Source organism: Epinephelus lanceolatus, chromosome 23 (genome assembly GCF_041903045.1).
Source record: "Epinephelus lanceolatus isolate andai-2023 chromosome 23, ASM4190304v1, whole genome shotgun sequence".
Taxonomy (NCBI): Eukaryota; Metazoa; Chordata; class Actinopteri; order Perciformes; family Serranidae; genus Epinephelus; species Epinephelus lanceolatus.
In genome coordinates this window covers 19,840,345-19,858,751 of record NC_135756.1, presented here as the reverse complement: position 1 = coordinate 19,858,751, position 18,407 = coordinate 19,840,345, and the positions used below count along the sequence as shown (strand labels likewise).

The window sequence follows — 18,407 nt, the reverse complement described above, 5'->3', positions numbered from 1 at the left end:
CCTCTGCAAACAGACAGTGAGTCTGATTAAAACGGACTGCTCCCTCAACGTCATATGACTCAAGTTTTAATTTATTAGTATGACTGTCATGTGATTAACTGAGGTGTTTGTAAGGCTAATGTTACAGATGCTCCAGAGGGAGAAAAAAGTTAAGAGGCTGACAACAATGACGGCAAGCATCTGAGAAGCGGAGATGGAGATGAGAGTGGAGCAGATGTACATGGAGAGACTTATAAAAGGCTGACAAATAGAGGAAGATACAGTGAAGGGGAGCGAAGGAAAAACAGCATGAAGTCCAGAGTGAGGAAAGGAGGGAGGGATAGGATGTGAAAGCAGACAAGAAAGACAGAATCAGAAGGAGACAGGAGATGCAGAGAAACAGGAATTGGGGCTGACCAACAGGGACTGAGGTTATCTTGAGTTTTTACTGCAGACATGACTTCAACAAGAAAACATTGTTCATGGTGTACGGAGCTGAATGCATGATAAGTGCATTTTCAAACCAAAACTAAGCAACAAAGCAAGCATAATGATCTTACTTCCTGCTGAACTTGCAAATGAAGGGCACTAAACTGTAAATGATCATAGTGACACTACAAATTAAAGCTGGACTGAATTTGAATTGTTCACACTTTCATGTGTAAAGAAGAGTATAACACTGCAGCGACAGCAATTTGCATATTTTTTACATCCATTTAAAATGAATAAAATAGGGTCCAGTTGTGCTGATGGTAAATGACCAGTTAATGACTGAAAACTCACAGAAACCAGTAGCCTTGTCCTGTAGCCTCAGCTCTCCGTATATTAGCAGTTAAAGGAATAGTGAGACATTGTGAGAGATACTGTTATTCTCGGTCTTGGCAAGAGTTGGGTGAGAAGATCAATAATGTACCACTCTCACATTTGTGTGATAAATACTAAGCCACTGCCATCAGCAACCTGAGTACAAAGAGTTCCTGCTCCTGCCCAAGAAATAGTCTGGAACATCATCCAACTATAAAGTCAAAGTGTTGTCTTCACACTCCTGGAAGTGGATTTTGTACAAACTTCTTTTGGAAAATTACGACAGCCATGAATTTAACTGCAGTCAGCATCGAGAGCACCTGGGCATTGGCCAAAGCAGCGACTTGACATAGGCTACACAATAATTTTGGCTGGGATTACAATCATGTTTAGAATAATGTTACTATCTGCAATGTTTCTATATTGCATTTGAACAACTGACTCCATTATACTAACTAGCTTGCCCTTTGCAAGTTAATTTATCAGCTAATATTATGAAGCAGCCACCGGCAGGTTCATGCTGCCGACCGAGCTACAGCTTCCTGACTAGCATCAGCTTACGGTTAGCTCATTGGCTGCTGAGCTGTAACCACTACACTGGATGGATCCATCATTATTTGCTTTGTGACGTTAGCTGATAAAGTAATTTGCATACCAGCCCCTGAAGTCTGGATGAATCAGCTGATGTTATCCACTCAATTCCCTATTTTGCTATGTTAGCTAGATAGCAATCCATCTGCATCAGCAAGCAAGCTAATGTTAGCTAGCATTAGCCAGCTAAATTCCCCAAATCACAATATATTTCACATGTCAGTGTTTCCTCTAGGATTGTTTTGAGCACTGGAGGCACTGAACCTGATGAATTTACTCTTTCTTCGACCACAAATACGACATACGATGGTCGCCATCTTGTCTACGTAGCGGAAGGGGAGGGACCACTGTTGCTGCATTGTACAAATGTAAGTTATATGTGTGTTTTTTGCACTAAGCACCACTATACTGTTGTCGGGTATAAACCAGCAGTATGTTTACTGGGTTAATTTAGCAGTCTGTAATGATTTGGTACCACAAACTATAACCGAATGCTAATGCTAGTTTGCTAACTAGGTAACAGCTGCACATTAGTCATTAAAAGATGAAGAAGAGGTCGAGATTTGCGATCGTCATTTCCGGTAAGCGCACAACAGCCATGTTTGGTTTGAGACAACACTACCCTGTCAAAATTCACGCACTATGCCAATAAGTACATAGTGCACATAGTATACTACATGGAAGTGTACTAATGGAAGTATGTGATTTGAGATACACAGAGTGACTAACCGTAACCCTACAAATAAATGTTGCTCTGAATTTCAAATTCTAAACTTTTTTTTGTGTAAGAAAATGTAAAATACTGCAGCTAAAGCATTTTGCACAACCTATTTTTCCATTTATTATGACATAGTTATTTATTGCCCTGCTTCTACTCAGACTGAGGCCATTCAATGCTGTTCAGCAATTCCTGTTCAATCTGAATCTCGTCCTGAATGCTGATAAAACTATAAAACAATAAAAATGCATATTGTTCACAAAAAAGTAAAAGTAGATAATGTGGAGTCAGGTTGTGGTGATGGTGACCAGTACATGACTGTCAAAACCACAGACTGTAGAATAAAGACAGATGACATTACAGCTCCCCAAATATCTCAGCACCAATCGGAGATTGGATCTACTTTGCCAGAAGGTGGCAGTTCGAATTCAGCCAGGGCAAACCCCAGTGGTGAGTAAAGGTTTGTCTCTAAGTGGCCGCTGGAAAATGTATTTAAAGGAAACACAGCATGTGTGGACTCTGCTGTGGTGGCTGTCGGTCATTTGTTGACGTAAGTGGCTCCATGTCCAAGATTAGCAAGTGTTGCACACTGTTGGAGCTAAAAGGCAAAGCGTTCGTGAGCATGCATAATGTCACATCCTTTGCATTCTCCCAGAAAATTAGTCCTGTGTCCTTTACATGCAAATCAGTCCAGAGGCCTTTATAGGCACACAACAAAGTCGGGGAAGGTCTTATTTTTTAAGTTCTATCACAGTCCGTTCACCCACTGATGATGAAAAGTGATTAATACGTACATGTAAAAAGTTATGTAGAGAACTTTAAATGAGGATTAACTTTTCAGACTGTGTTATCTGCAAATACCCGTCTGAGACAAGTGTGTGCCCCGTCCTCAATTTTGAGTCTGATTGATCTGTGTTCCACCCTCATACGTAACCACCCTAAGCCATTTAAACACTACATGATGGATGGGATACAGCACGTCTCTGTCACTCTCCCTCTCCTCTCTCCGCTCTTCAATCAATCTCTTCTTTTTTCCCTCTGTTGTGCCCTCGCTCTTAACATTTTTATACCCGTCCTCCTCTCTCTGTTCGTATACGCTGATGTTTGTCTTTCTCTTTGTATTCATCTGTCTCTGTGTCAGCGTCTCTGTTCTGCCTGCCTGCCTCTCTGTTTTCTTCATCTGGCTGTCACAAAGAATCGCTGCTTTCTTGGCTCATGACGGCTGTAAAGCATTGTACGTGTGACAGCATCCACGCAGAATACAATTTGCATGTCATCTGCATAATTTCCGCTCACTTAGTAGTTAGCATGAAGCCACATAATACATGCCACACTGCCTGCTTAACAGCATAATAATAAAGATAAATAATGACCTTATTTATATACCGCTGCTCGAAATTAGGTTACAGAGTCCCTCACAATTAAAAGGGATAAAAGACAAAGGGATAGATCAGTAAAGCAGAAAGGTCAGTAAAGTAAGACAGGAGCAAAATCAGAATCATAATAAGGTTATGTAAGGTTAATTAGCCGAACATGTTGCTCAACTGGAGCTTTCATAAGCCCCAAAATGAGGAATAAATTAGAATTAGATATGAGAATGTGCATTTTAATTTGGCTTCTACATAAATAATTGACAACAAGTCACCACATATCAAAAACACATAATATTATACTGATTTACACCAGTGATTTAAAGCTGATAATGATCTTTGTGTGAGAGTGCGAGCTGCAGAGGAGATTCTGGGGGTCATTCAAACAAGTTTAAATTAAATTAATAAAAACATAAAATCACTAAAACCAGACAATGCAAACATAATGTCAGATAGCGTAACATATTAAGAGTTAAAAGGTATAAAATATATAGTGGTAAGAAGAGATCTGAGGGATGATACTGACTGTGCCGGGGCCTGAAATCCACAGGTGTATCGCTGCACAGCCTTAAGGCCCCTGACAACAGAAGCCCTCACTTTGGCTCTTTAACTGGGATATATAGATAGGAATATTTATAAGGTACGGTAAGGTTCCTGCCTGCAGAGGACCTCAAGCTACATCAAGGCTCATACATGAAAAGAAAGATAACTAGGCCACGAATGACCTCAAAAGTAATAAGTGACTGCATATGACTTGGAATTAACACAACAGTGAACATCAACTGCCAAGGTGTTAAAAAAAAAAAAAAAAAAAAAAAAATCCTCTGTCTGAAAAAATCTGCTGTGGAAATCTTGTGCAGAGTGAATTTAATGGTAGTCTGACAAAAAGACTTCATCGATGGAGCTTATCTGATGACTTGAGTTAGAAAGCAGGATATAGTCCATGAACCAAGGGGTTTGCCGTGCCAATTTGGAGGGACCAGGGTAGCTTTCTATGTGCTCTCACGCCCTTTTCATTTCTCCATCACTACAGTTGTCCATGTTTTTGTGGCTGTTTACACATAAAACCAGTATACAAGACAGTCAGCTCCACAGAATATTATAAAGTGGTAAAGCTTAGGCTATAATCTATCTACCAGTCACACTTTCATGATGCTGACGAAAACAGAGTTTGATCTTTGACCTCTAATGCTGCGACAGGGCAAAATTTTAATGCCACTGCAAACACCCTTATAACTACCTTCATATTGAACTGATGTGCCTTTGGATAGTTCCATGATAACAGCACATAAAGTAGAAAAACAACATTTTTTTGATCAGAATTAACTTAACTACAGTTTGTTTTTAACGTACTACTAAGAACTTTGCAGTGGATTATGTTGATGGGGAAAATGGAAATAGCTTTTTAAGCAGTAGAAACACAAAATAATCCTTTCCTAAGAAATTATTTCTCTCCAAGGTTGATCCATTATTTTATATTTTCCCACTGCTTTCCCACTCCCATTGTCAATATAAATGTGTAACAACTGATGAGGCCCCTATTTAACAGCAGTAGGTTATGGTTGCATTCAACAAAATACCCAATGGTGTACAGTTGCTTGCTGTAGTATTGCAATCCATGTTGTCTTGTTATGCGCAAGTTATTTGTCTATCTTTGCAGAATGAGCTTCCTTTGAAAAGTGATCACAGCATTTAAATCCTCAATCAACTCATTACAGCTCTTGAAAGTGGTGAACTAGCTAGCCGTGAACTCTCTGGGTGACTATCAATAACCCAAACTGTGGTACTTATGTTCACACTTCAAAATAAAGGCACACAAGTTACAAGTCACGAAGCTACCATTGCTGCAATGCAAGTCTCATGCATTCCAATCGTTCTTAAAAAGAAATTTCAAGTTTTAAAAACTTACACAGTTTTCTCTAAGGTTCACTGATGCCTTCTTATTTGTGATTTGTTTAGGTAAGAACAGAATCCACACACACTCGAGAGCACACTTCTGCACATTTTGTACCGACATGTTTGTGCAGAATAATTGATTGACGCTTTTTCGTCAGTTCTGAATATAATAAGATTTATATTACAATCATCATAGTTTTGATTATTTTGCAATAAGCATTATGGTCTTTTAAAATAAACTCTACACTTACACTTCAACTCACAACAGTTGTGTTAATGGGCACCATACCATCTAATAATTAGTGATTAATTATGCCCCCTGGGAATAGAGTGACAAAGCAGCGTTAAGAGTAAGTTATTAATAACTTACAGAAACATGCGTTTTAGTCCACCTTCCACCATCTCTCTCCCTTTCTCTGTTTCTCTCTAAACACACACATGCACAGCTTGGACAATGTCATGACCCTCTTCAGATTTTCGTTTTTGGCATACTTGACTTTAATTCTCTCAAATTCTTCTCTCAACCTCAGAGGACAATGGGATTCATCATTATAGGAACAAAGGGGCGAACCATTCTAAAGTTTAGGAACACATCATCTTAGAACCTTCTGTAAGAACCAATTTAAGATAAAACTTAATAAGAGGCCCATAGACTTTAAAAAATTACTGAGACATGGTCCCTCCAAAGTTTTGGGCATCTGGGTCATGGACTAACATTCATATTCTTGGGTGTTTAGGCTGCAGTCTGAAAAGAAGTCAGATTTAAGAGGTGACATACTGAATAACTTTCAGGGGTTACAGAGGGGAGTTTCATACGCCACGCATTGAGCTTAACAGTCAAGTCAAATTTATCAGCTTTTTTATTTCTGTGTTTCCTGCTTTCTCTTTCTACCTGTCTCACTGAAGTCTCTCACATACAACATTCACTTGCACACATCTATCAAGGATTCACGTTGGGTTTCCCCGTGGTAATAACTTCCAGACAGGTTAGACAAAGATTTAAGACAGGGACAGACAAACAATATGACTCACCACCATAGGGACAGTGCAGTAGGTCATCAGCCCCACCCTGTTGTAAATCCTACTCTGTTACTGACTCTCTGTGTGTGTTCTATAAATATATCTCTGTCTGTATAATGCTGATATTATGAGCTCATGTGACTTTGTATGACAGACATATAGCTACTCATTAAAGGACTGTTGAACAATAATCAGATGTTGCTGCAAGGGTATTATCGCAACTTCACAAGCATGGCGTTGATCTCAGTGTGTGCGCCGACGCGTGTGCACCTGTATGTGTGTTTGAGATGTCGACGTGCCAGCGACTCATAAACAAGCAGTAAATTCAGAATCCAACACCAACCTCTGTTTGCTTTGCAGCAATTAAAATTCCTCAGAGCAATCGAAAGCCTCAGAGTATATTGAACTTCAATAGTCGCACAGATGGCCCGATCTATCTTTGTCAAAATTTCCCATCAAAGGAAGGGGGGGTCTGTCTGCAATGAGCAGATAAACTGGTCACAGATGAATACAAATACACAATGTATATAATAAATCGACAGCAAGGCAGTTGCATGGAAATTGAATTCGCATAGAGAATGAATTCGCAGGGAGAATGAATTGAGCCAACAAGCCTCCTGCAATAGGAGAGACCCCGGTGATTCACTTTTTGTACCCAGGGGAGACAGACGGCTGTCTGAGGGAAAACAGTGATTTAGAAAATGATTTGCTATTTACACATAGATCAGAGGGAGAAATATGGAATGAGTGGACGGATGAATGAACAGGCAGATGAAGTGATTCACTAATCAGGGATGCAACTGTTGATGGTTAGAAAGTTCCAGTAGTTTCATGTGTATCCAAACAACACAGAGTCGACAGTCATGCTAGCAGCTGCAGACAATGTTGACATGCTGATGTTCAGCAGGTGTAACGTTTACCTTCTTCATCATTTTACCATTTGCTAATTAGTACAAAACTCACCCTGGTATGAAGTCACCAACTAAAGTATTGGCAAAATGATGAAAAAATAAGGGATCACTAATGTTACTATAGTGTATCCTGAGGGGAACATGGATGTCGGCATCAAATTTCATGGCAATCCATCCACTATTTGTTAAGATATTTCCATAAAAATAAACTAGTAGAGTAGAGTAGAATGGACATTCCCATTCAAATCAACGTAGCAGGATGTTCAGAATGGCGGCCATTTTTATGTGTATCAGTGCCATCGCAACTGTCATAGCAGGCTAACTTCCATATAAACTTCCGAACAAACAAACAGACTTGTGGCAAGTAGCGATTTACTGACATGAGGTTTCGCACTGATGACCAAATGCATTCAGTGGAGTAGTATGAGGCATGAAGGGATATCTTTTGTACACTCTCTCAGTTGCTGTTGAACCTGTAGGCAGCTAGCCTGGTAAGACCATCCTGATAACATTCTGTTTTGCTCTCTGTACCAGTCTGGATTCACTGCCGCCCAAAACACTTTCCAGAAATTAAAATCCAATCAGGGCAAATCAGGGATCCACACCATAGTTGACAACGTAAGCAGACCCAGACTGCAGAACAGTAATGCAAGAAATGCAACTCTAAAGTTAGAAAATACAGCAATAAGTGAAGTCAATGCAGAAATAGAGAGTTTCTTGAAAGAAAAGAAGTTTTCGCTGCTCTTTTGACTGGATTTGGCCAAAGCTTGGTTCATCAGCTGGCTCCGTTTGTGATGAAGAAGAGGTTCCCGGTGTTTTATTGCGCTGACTGGCTGAAGGAGTTTGTCTGTCAAGGTTAGTACTCCTGCCTACTGAAAGTGTTTTGGGTGGCACCGAGCCCAGAATGATAGATAAAGCAAAAGAGAATGTTGAGCTCATGTCATCAGGATGGTCTTACCAGGCAGCAGGCAACTAGTAAAGTCACCACAGCAAACAATTCAATATCTGCTTTACCTATACTCTATTTCTATAGATATCACACTATACACCACAAATGCCAATCTCATAACGGCACTTGAAGAGGATTCAGGGGATCACCAAAGTCAGCAGGATTCATCCTCTGGGGATCATGAATGCAAAGTTTAATGCCAATCCATCCTATAGCTGTTGAGATATTTCAGTCAGACCAAAGTGACGGAGCGACCAGCTGACAGGCAGTCATTGTCATCCATGGAGCTGTGGTAGCAGCATGGCTCTATGGATGACAATGAGCGGCTGAAAGGACAGACAATGACGGGCTAAATAGGACAGACGGTAGGAATGTACTGAATCTACAGCCAAATGCAAGGTCAGTCACAAAATAAGGGGGAGGAAAAAATATGTGAAAAGGGAAGGGAGGTTGGATAGGACTTTCTAGTAAAATATGTAGTTACTTCCAAGGAAACAAAAACCCTGAGAGTGCCTCCAGGGAACTGTGAAAGGAAGGATGGTCTGACAAACGTGAGGAGGAAAAGAGTGAAGAAACAAACGATGAGAGAAACAATAGAATATAAGAGTGAAAGATGAAGGATGGCACCGACAAGGCCTGTTGTTGCAAACGATAAACAGCAGAAGGAGTAAACAGATGGAGAAAAGGGAAAGGGGATTTTTTTCAAAAAAAGCAGCACATGGTGAAGTCTGTTCCAACGCTGCGTTCATCCAAAAGAGCACAAGACTCAGATGAGAGAAGTCTGGTCCAGCAGCAAGTCAAAACCAGTCACTCTGATCCAGAGCAGCAACACACCCAATCCCCCGACGCAGCCACTGGCAGGGAAACTCAGCGTGCACTTGTGTGTGCGCCTCTCTCAAACCTCTCCCCTTCTATGTGTCTGTCACTCTATGTACTGCAAAGTTGCTTGAATATGTTTGTGTTTTTATGTTATTTATTCATGTGTGTCTCAGTGAAACTTGTGCAGCATTTGGTTGTTTGGGTTTGTCCCTCTTGGTTTAGATCTTGATCTTCTTTCTGCAAGTCTGTCTGTGGAGTTTATTGAACAAAAGTAACAAACTTCTGAGAGCGCTCCAACGCAGTCAGTTCACCTCAATAAAACAAAGTGAGAAGATCAGCTCTAAAAACAAGGCTGTAACTTGACCTCTTTTAATGAACAATCAAAGACAGCTTTGAGACATACAGTAATGGTGTAAGAACCAGAAAAAAAAATCTTACAATGTTGCTGTTTGAAAAGCCTATTTCTCAGAGTGATGGATAATCTGTTCATGCTCTAAGCAGTCTCTGTGTAGAGTCTAGAGAGTCTTTGCAGAGACAGATGAATAAAATTCATCCGGAAAATAGTCAAAAGAAATTCATTTGCTGATATTCACCATCAGCAAAGTACAATATGAATACTGAATCTGTTCATTATATTAAAAATAAAGCCCTCCAACAGTATATTTACTAGAGCAATTCAAAGGCCTCATTATGAGGAGAGGCTATGAAAGTAATTCAAAACAGAGATCTGCTCATTAGTGGTGAGTGAGTCTCCTGGTATCCGCACATTTGCAAGTGTTGTTTTCTGGAGTTTGTACTCAGCTGTTTCTTTTCAGAATTCCCCTAAAACTTGACAAAGGTGCACATGCAGCTGAACAATAGTCCGAAATACCCGAGACACATACAACTCACTTTACACACTCAATCTTCTACTTCCTGAGATCCTGTGAGGACGGACCCTCGGTTGACATCACATAAATCACACAAATGTCCAAAATTGCTTTTTACAAGGTGGAACACCCACACTCACACGTAGCTGGACAATGGCCTGCAGCACTGTCGGATAACGTCTCTTGCATACAAACACACACACATACACAGAATTTGCCAGAAGACTCTCAGGAAAACCTTGCAGACACAAAAACTGTCTTTTCAGTACGACTTTGATCATCTGATCACACAAGTTCTGAGGAACTAATTGGATTCAAAATCTGGAAGCAGTTAGGCCTGTCAGCGAGCAGGGCCACATCATGATGTAGTCGAGTTGTGATTGGACACTGGGGAAATGTGGACAGCAGTGCACTGAAGCCAATATCTGCACAAATTAGTGTATTTCTGCAGTAGGCGATTTGAGGGGAGATGAGGGGGGACGCATCCCCCTTGTTACCAAAATGACTAAATTGCATCCCCGTTGTGAACTTCCCCCAGGTTTGGATTGAACGGAATCTCAGTCTGGACTCAAACCTATAACCAATAAATTACTGAGACATTACATTTTGAGCATTTCTATTTTAATCGGTGCAGCATTTGTAGCACTGCTTTAGCAACAAGGAAACTCCCAGACCAACTGCATACATTAAATCATAGAACGTGATGCTACTCTGTCAATCAAATCTACGCATTCTGATTAGGACGCAAGTGGGTAACTACACGCACAGAGGAGAGACGAGATGAGCGACAACAGTGGGTGAAATAAGAGAGTCAGAGAAAAGTAATTTCACATGGCATTTTCTAAAGAGAGGAGAGCAGACAGTGACACCAGAGCTTTAATCAAGAATGGACACACTCTCATATTCATCCCACGGGGAGTTTCAACCGGTGTGTCTCATCATATGTCTCATCAGAGACTGTTGTGACAAAAGCAGCAATGTGAAGCGCCACAACGAGATAAAGCACAGAACATCTTTTGAGCAATCATACCCACTCAATTCGGTAGAAGGGTGTTAAAAGCTGTCAAATCGCCTACAGGATACATCAGGAATTGCCCTTTAGACAAACTGTAGGGGCCCTATAGAGACAGCACAATTAAGTCCCGCCCACTGGAGAAGGGAAAGCATTGCAGCCCTCTTCACTGACTTTGCATTGTGTGAAGGTATGGAAAGATAAGGGATGCACAACGAACAGGGTAAAAAACCTGGAACTCAGTTTTTAGAAGCTGCTGAACCAAAAAACTGGGGCTGATTTTGATCTTTGTTAGTTTGAATGATAATCTGGCAATCCGATCAAATAGTCGTCAGTATCAAAGTATTCCACTTTGGGCTATTCAGTGGGATCATTTCTCCAAGATAAGGAAAGGAAGGACAAGAGGACACACTGGTGATAAATTAATCTTTTGACATGCTGAAATCTACTTTTTAGCTAGCTACAGGCATTCTGATAGTGTTTCAGCCATGGCTGTATATTGGGGCATCAAATGTTTTCTGGTTTTCAGAGTAGGACTCATTGGTCTCTGTTTCTAAAGAAAACAATAACACAAACTGCTTTGTGCAATGCTTATAAAGTACAATTATATATCTGGAAGAGGCCCTAATAGCCCTGACACAAGTCATGGTCAACTGTTGGTCAATGTTGGGTCACCGGTAAGCATCTGTCGCCCTTGGTTTTGCTGTATATCCCATGCCCGTAGCACAAGTCGGCCTTTGTCAGCTGTTTTTTGCAAGTTCAGCATGTAGAATCGGAGTCTGCGAAATCCATCTGACTGGCAGTTCAGCAAGAAGAGAAATGAAAGTGAGGAAAGTAAACAAACAGCCAAAGTCTACAGGGCGTGAGAGTGAAACAAACTTGTTACATTAGGTAGGATTTGTTTTAGCCATTGAGCTCTTTAACAAAAACTGTTTGTAACTAACTCTTTCATTTAAGTTATTGTGTGCTACCTCACGGTAAATATCCTTTGTTCTTTCAACATCAGAGTTGTGTTGTTCATGTGCAAACTAGCTAACTAGCATCTTGAATCTCCCTGTCGATCTTCAGGTTTCCCTTTTTGAGTGTGCTACTTGGTGGTGTGTTCAAGTGCACCTTCTTTGCCAAGACACAAGTGACATGAGGTGACACAACAGCTGGTCTTCGTCACCACTAGTTCTTTAATATCAGTTTGGTGTGTCTGAGCTTCAGCAATGCCCTTGCAAAGTATAAGGAGTACAAAACTGTTCTGTTCCACAGTAGACTGTCTCTGCAACATAAGTAAGTATACAGCAGGCTCTATTCACAGCAGACACCAGTCTATCAAAGACGTTTAAAAAAACCAAAGTGTTTTCATTTAGTGTTGGCAAGGTATAAGAGAAGACATACACACAAAGGAGACGTGGGTGTTGGGAGATTCAGCGGGACACTGTCATCACAACAGAAAGGATTTTAATGAATGATTTCTATGGAACATGTCTATCCTCGACAGTTTTCATATGCACATCTCTCGACCCACATGACTTATTCAGGTAATTAGTTTGCAGTTCTGAAAGTTTAGTTGAATTCCCTTTTTGCTGTTGTTCTATCAGAGTACGACTATCAAGAGATGATTTTGTTTTGACATTAGCAGTTTATGTGCTACTTGCCTGTGTAGGGATGTGTATGAGTGTGTGGGTGTTCCCACCTCTATCTGCAGCATGGTGATCTCTCCCTCCAACTTTCTCTTGAGGGGCACATCCTTCTTCTTCAGATCTATCTGTCTCTTCTTCTCATTAATCTCCAACTGTAAATCGCTCATCTCCTTCTCCAGGGCCTCCAGTGTCATGTTGCCCTTAGAAATGGCCGCCTCCTGGATGTTCACCTTTTCATAGTAGTTGAATAACACTTCCTCATGCTCCAGGAGATGAATGCCACTGTAGGTGACAACACACACGTGCAGACCAAGACACAAATTAATATTTGACATTAATAGTTTAGATCCTCTACTTGAATTCAAGCAACATTATGTAAGCTCAAAATTATGAACATACAGAAAATTGCGGCGCTGTATGGCCGTTTCATGACTCTTGTTTATTTCCAGAAGTGCCTGCTCCTGGAGGTTCATCATTTGTGTGAGTTTCATCAACTCCAGACTGTTGTCCTCATACTCCTGTGTGATCTGACGGTGCTTCCAGGCAACCTAGAAGATATTATAAAAATAGTGATATATGTTTTTTAGACCCATAAGAGGGCTCTTTATGGTGTATAAGGGCAGCATAGGTTAAAAAAATTAAATACAGCACTAGGGGAGAGTTTTCATACCAATAAAAACTCAGAATTGTGAGATTAAAGTTGTAAATTTAACGCTAGAAAAAGCTGATATTCTCTGTGATTAAAATGTCATAAATTTAGAGGGAAAAAACTCAGACACTTTCTGATGTTAAGATCACAAACTTTTGAGAGAAAAAACTCCACCACAGCTGCACTTTATTTTACAATACACTAATAAGTTATAATGAGTTGTACTTTGTATCAAATAGACCAAGAATGTACTTATGTCAGATATTTATCAGTGTTTATTAAGTTTATATTTGGGTGTGTAAAACCCCTCTACCCCACCATTTTGCCCAGCGTCCCTGCCACGAAACATCAGACTCAAGCAAACTGTAATACACAAACAAACACTCAATAAATGCATTTGTTAAAATACCATGTGTGTTTATTTAACTCATGTAATAATAATAATAATAATAATAATACTATATGCATGTTATTTTGTCGTAAATTTGTGATTGTAAAAGTTTGATCTTGGAAATTCTGAGGTTATTTTTAATCAAAATATTACCACTCCCCTCAGAGGCTCATGTGATTTTGCTTTTAAGTGCAGTAGATTGCTTCCACTTGATAGTGCCAGACAGTGACTAAGCAGAAACTTCTATAGTGGATGACACAAACTGTTGTAAACTGTGCATTGTGTGTGGTGTACTGTTTAAGAGTCTTATTAAACACACAGAGATAAATACTGGGGAAAATGGCTGTGGGGTTTGCCTCCTTAAAATTTCTACAAGGGCTCTTAACCCTGGTTTTAGACAGCTATAGAGCCGAGCTCACTCAATATATCTCAAAAACAGCTTTGACTCCGTGTCTTTGTTTAACCCTGGGTCCTCTGAGCCATGGTATTCTTAATAACATATTTAATCTGTTTATTTAAACTGCTAAATTTGTGACACTGGCTGACGGCAAAGAGGCGACACAGTGTGTTTCCCACAATGTGTTTTGACTGGCTTCATCTCTGTGTTTGTGTGTGTGTGTGTGTGTGTGTGTGTGTGTGTATGTGTGCCTGGACCTTGGAGATGTCATTGCACAGTTTGTCCCTTGTTTTCAAGCTATGAGAGATCTTCATGCAAGCCTTTGTGACTGATCTGGAATGGACACAAATAAACACAGACTCATGCAAAGAAAAATATGAGAAATATTCCACACAATAACAGGGATGCAGATATAGCTTCACTGACAATTACCAGCAAATAAATAGAACGTCCATGCCTTCTTTCTTGCATGAGTATGTATTATCTTACTGTACCAACATGTCATACACACAGACAAGCCTCTAACCTCCCTCCACAAAACACATGTACACACCGGTCCTTGTTGACGACAATGGTTCGTTGGATCTCCATCTCATTTTGCAGCACCTTAACCTGCTCCGTCAGCTCTGAGATCGTCTGTGAGGCAATCTGCTTCAGTTTGACGTACTTATCCTTCTCTTTCGTAATCATGTCGCACAGATTACAATACTGTGAAACTCTAAGAGGGGAAAAACAACAATTATCAGTGCGCCTATTCTTGCTATACTTGGCTACTACTACAGAGTTTTAAATATTTTATCATTTACAGTCATCCATTCTTTTTGCTGCAACTTCAGGGGCTGAATACTGAAGCCAATACAGAAGTTCCAAAAACTACAGTTCCTTTAATGGCCACTAGAGGCTGGAGGACCTCCCTGATGCTAGAGTCAGGGAAATTGCACTCTCTTTGCCATATTTCTCAGTCTATCTTGCATGCACAAAATATTCCGATTTTTGCCCTTATTCTGGATTCCGACTAGGCTAGGTTTACACGGCCGACGGAAATGAACATACCTGTAATATTCCTGTATCTATGCAGTTGTGTGTACTCCGATTAACAGGGCCTAACATGTTATCACGTCAAAATATAGAAAAGTGAAACGGCTGTCACTTGTGCTGGGATTTTTTTTTTAAGCTTTCCACCTGTGATGGACTTCTTCAGCTGCGTGAACAAAGCCTCCCTCTTTCATTCCTTAAACCACCTTTTCGAAAAGCTCAGCGATGCGATTTCATGCATATTTAAAAACCTGTTGATATCCCAGTCTGACATCTGACGAGAATAATGTGCATGAACATGAACACTTTGTACGTGCACAGATTTTTAGTCGTGAATCTACGCAGAGTTTTAAGCATCTGGCCCCTGCTGTTATTGGCTTTAGCTCTCGGTGTGCTTGAAATAAAGTTTGGCAATACTGACAAAAATGTTTTTGCCATAGTTATCATGGCGTCGTCGTCGGATCACTTAATATCAACATGGGAAATGTGAACTACAAACATTCATATTCATGTTCATCCCAAATGATCAGTGAATCAAATAATTGTTTTGACAGAACTTCAGTTCCGTGCAGTTTAACATATCATTAAATTTCAATTTACCACTCATGTAAGACATGCATGTTGTGAACCATGACTGCTGAATGTGAGAATGCTTTTCATACTACAACGACACAGAGAGGACGCACAACATTTAATTATCATCCTGCTCTGTTTTTGCTCGACTAGATGCAGTTTTCGGGGCAGATCCGCATCAGACTGCAGTCTGTGGTCGTGAACTAACTGAATGTAGAGAGAGTCTGCTGTTGTACCGGGTGGTGCCAGATGCATTAGCCTGTGTCTGAACACTCAAGTATGACCAATTAGTAAGTTCGGGTTTTCTACCCCGACAACATGTGCAGATGTCTGAATTAATTGTGATCCCAGCTGTTACACAGATCAGAGCAGCCAAACAAATAACCAGGGATTCAATTATCAGTCACATCAATATACTGTGTACATCGGAATTTCAATTTGCTGCCCTGACTGATCTTAAGCTAAAATCATGGACGTATTTTACAGGTACTGGCTGACCCTGGAAAGAGGAGCACCATTCCTGCTCCTGCATGTAACCAAAAAAGCAATCTGTATTTACTTAAAAGATTTTGAATTATGCAGTGAAGTCTTAATCTCCACATTCAACAAAGAGAAAGTAAAAAGGAGGGACTGTCAGACAAGAAACATGAAGACAGTGACAGAGAATAAGGTGATTATGCTAATACTACCTATTAACAGCTTAGCAGCTTCTCCGTAACCAAAATCCTCTTTATCATGACACACACCTTGGTATTTAATGAAAAGGTGGCTGACTAGGAAATAAGAGAAAACAACAGTGACACCTGCGCTGTAGTATAGTGTTCAGCTTGTTGTGGTCCATGATGATCAGGGCTTTTTCTCTGAGCTCCTGCTGGATGTGCTGGTTCAGCTGCTGTGGATAGAGTTACACAGGTAAAAACTACAGTATCATCACTTCTGTGTGGGTGTGTTTAGCTGTGTGTGTATGTGTGTGTGTGTGCGCTCAAAAACATCAGCCTTCAAATCAGATTTGTGGGTGTACATTTTTCAGTGTTGTAGCAGCTTCTCTTTGGACTAGATAAAAAAGAAACTAACTAGATAAGCTGATCAAGCAGTTCTGCAGGGCGTCTACAGGTATCAGACACTGATGTTTAATGCTTTTTAAGACATTTTTAAGGCAAATTTAAGACTGATTTTTGGACAAATCAGTGTTTTCTTATTCAAGTACTGCAGGTAAGAAGTATAAATGTGGTCCCACGCAGAGGTAGGTTTTATGTAGGGTACCGTAAAACTTCAATTAAATGCTCAGTCCCTTTTACCAGCCTGGTGTGGTTACACAATTTGACAAATAAAGGCCTGTCTCAATTAGAGGCCTGGTCTGGTTGCCATGCAGTTCATTTTTTATAGAAGTTCTTTGGATGTATAAAACCAGGTTGTTGGCTACCACAAATAATGTGTCCGTTCCTCTATTACGCTGTAAGTTATTCATATTCGTTTAGTCTGTAAGGGTCCTCAGATCAAGAGAATCAAAAGGGTTTTTCACAAAAAATAATCCAAGTTGTGAGAATTGTTTTAACAGGATAAAGTGGTGTTGTGTCAGTATAGTGGGTACAGTAACTCTCTCTCTGATGCACCGTCTGTCAGAGTTAGATCAAATGAGTGATTGCTGAGCAACAGTTTTATGTGAAAGGAATTAAAGGCCTGTCCCAAATAAAGGCCTGTTGATTTCAGTGATTAAAGAAAATAATAGCTTGGGCTATTAATTGAAGTTTTGTGGCATTTATGGTCAATAGAGTGAGTTAGGTTAATTCACATTTTACCAACAGCTAAGTGTAGGTATAAAGTAAAAGCAGAGTGTTAGGTTTAGTGGTCGGTTTAAAGATTTATATCATCACAAATGTGGACTTTAATGCCAGAGGAGCTTGACTGATTTTGACAATGAAGAAATTAAAAGATGGATAAATCAAATAAGATTTTTTTGTGGCAATTAAGACCACACGATTTCAAATTTAAGGCTAGTCAGTTATTTTTAAAGCCTTATATTTAAAAAAAAAATTGGATCTGCAGACACCCTGTTCTGATTTAGGATTTTCTTTCCTTTTTTTTGGATTTTGTTAATTAATTTTGGAGCTAGTCGTCGTCATTGCTTATTAATCAAGTGGGAGACTCCTCGAATCTGTGGTCGCAGGTGATTTTGTATTAGAAAAGCAGTTACTTTTGATTTCATTAGATAGGGAGAACTGAGTGGAGCCAACATGAAAAGAGAATCCAGAACCATTTATAAAAGCAATTTCTGCCAAAAAATGTCCCTCTTATGCTCCATCTTCAATTTAGCTGATCTAAAATTGCCTAGTCCCTGTGTGTTTTTTCAAATCATTCTGAAACTATCACATTGCGGTGACAGTAATATGGCGAGGGCAGTAAAGCCTTGCACTCTTTGAAATAGTGTTTTTGTCATTTTTGGTTGCTCTCCTGTCACACAGAGGAGTGCCTGAAATATAAACCTACTTTTAGGTTCCTCTTTGATGTTTCTGACATGTTTAGTGAAATATCCATGTCTTATGTTTCCAGAAATTGTATTTTGAATATATGTTTGTATGTGTTCGCATGAATCTGTGTGTGTTTTTCCTGCACCTCAGCCCGAAGCAGTTCACGGTGCTTCTGGCCCCTCTCCTCCACTTTGATCTGTGTCAGACACCTGAGGTTATGGAGTTCTTCCCGGAGGCTGTTCGACTCCCTCAGCAGCTCCTGAATCATCCCGTACTGTTGCATCCTCTGGCTCTCCTCCCCAGCCACCGATAGCTGGTCGGGAAC

The 18,407-nt window shown here is 40.1% G+C and overlaps 1 protein-coding gene across 2 annotated transcripts in view; it reads right to left on the bottom strand.

Moving 5' to 3' along the window:
• Nucleotides 1-18,407, bottom strand: part of ccdc146 (coiled-coil domain containing 146) — a 77,201-nt gene that overhangs the window by 11,601 nt on the left and 47,193 nt on the right. Inside the window, exons 13-18 of one of the 2 annotated variants that reach the window (XM_033614683.2) lie at nt 18,228-18,395; nt 16,418-16,503; nt 14,560-14,724; nt 14,264-14,339; nt 12,969-13,117; nt 12,623-12,851 (exon numbers count right to left, since the gene is read on the bottom strand). In XM_033614683.2, the coding sequence (XP_033470574.1) occupies nt 12,623-12,851; nt 12,969-13,117; nt 14,264-14,339; nt 14,560-14,724; nt 16,418-16,503; nt 18,228-18,395 (873 nt within the window). Of the gene's footprint in view, nt 1-12,622; nt 12,852-12,968; nt 13,118-14,263; nt 14,340-14,559; nt 14,725-16,417; nt 16,507-18,227; nt 18,396-18,407 lie in introns of both variants that reach the window. The other variant, XM_033614682.2, reaches the window with a different exon arrangement.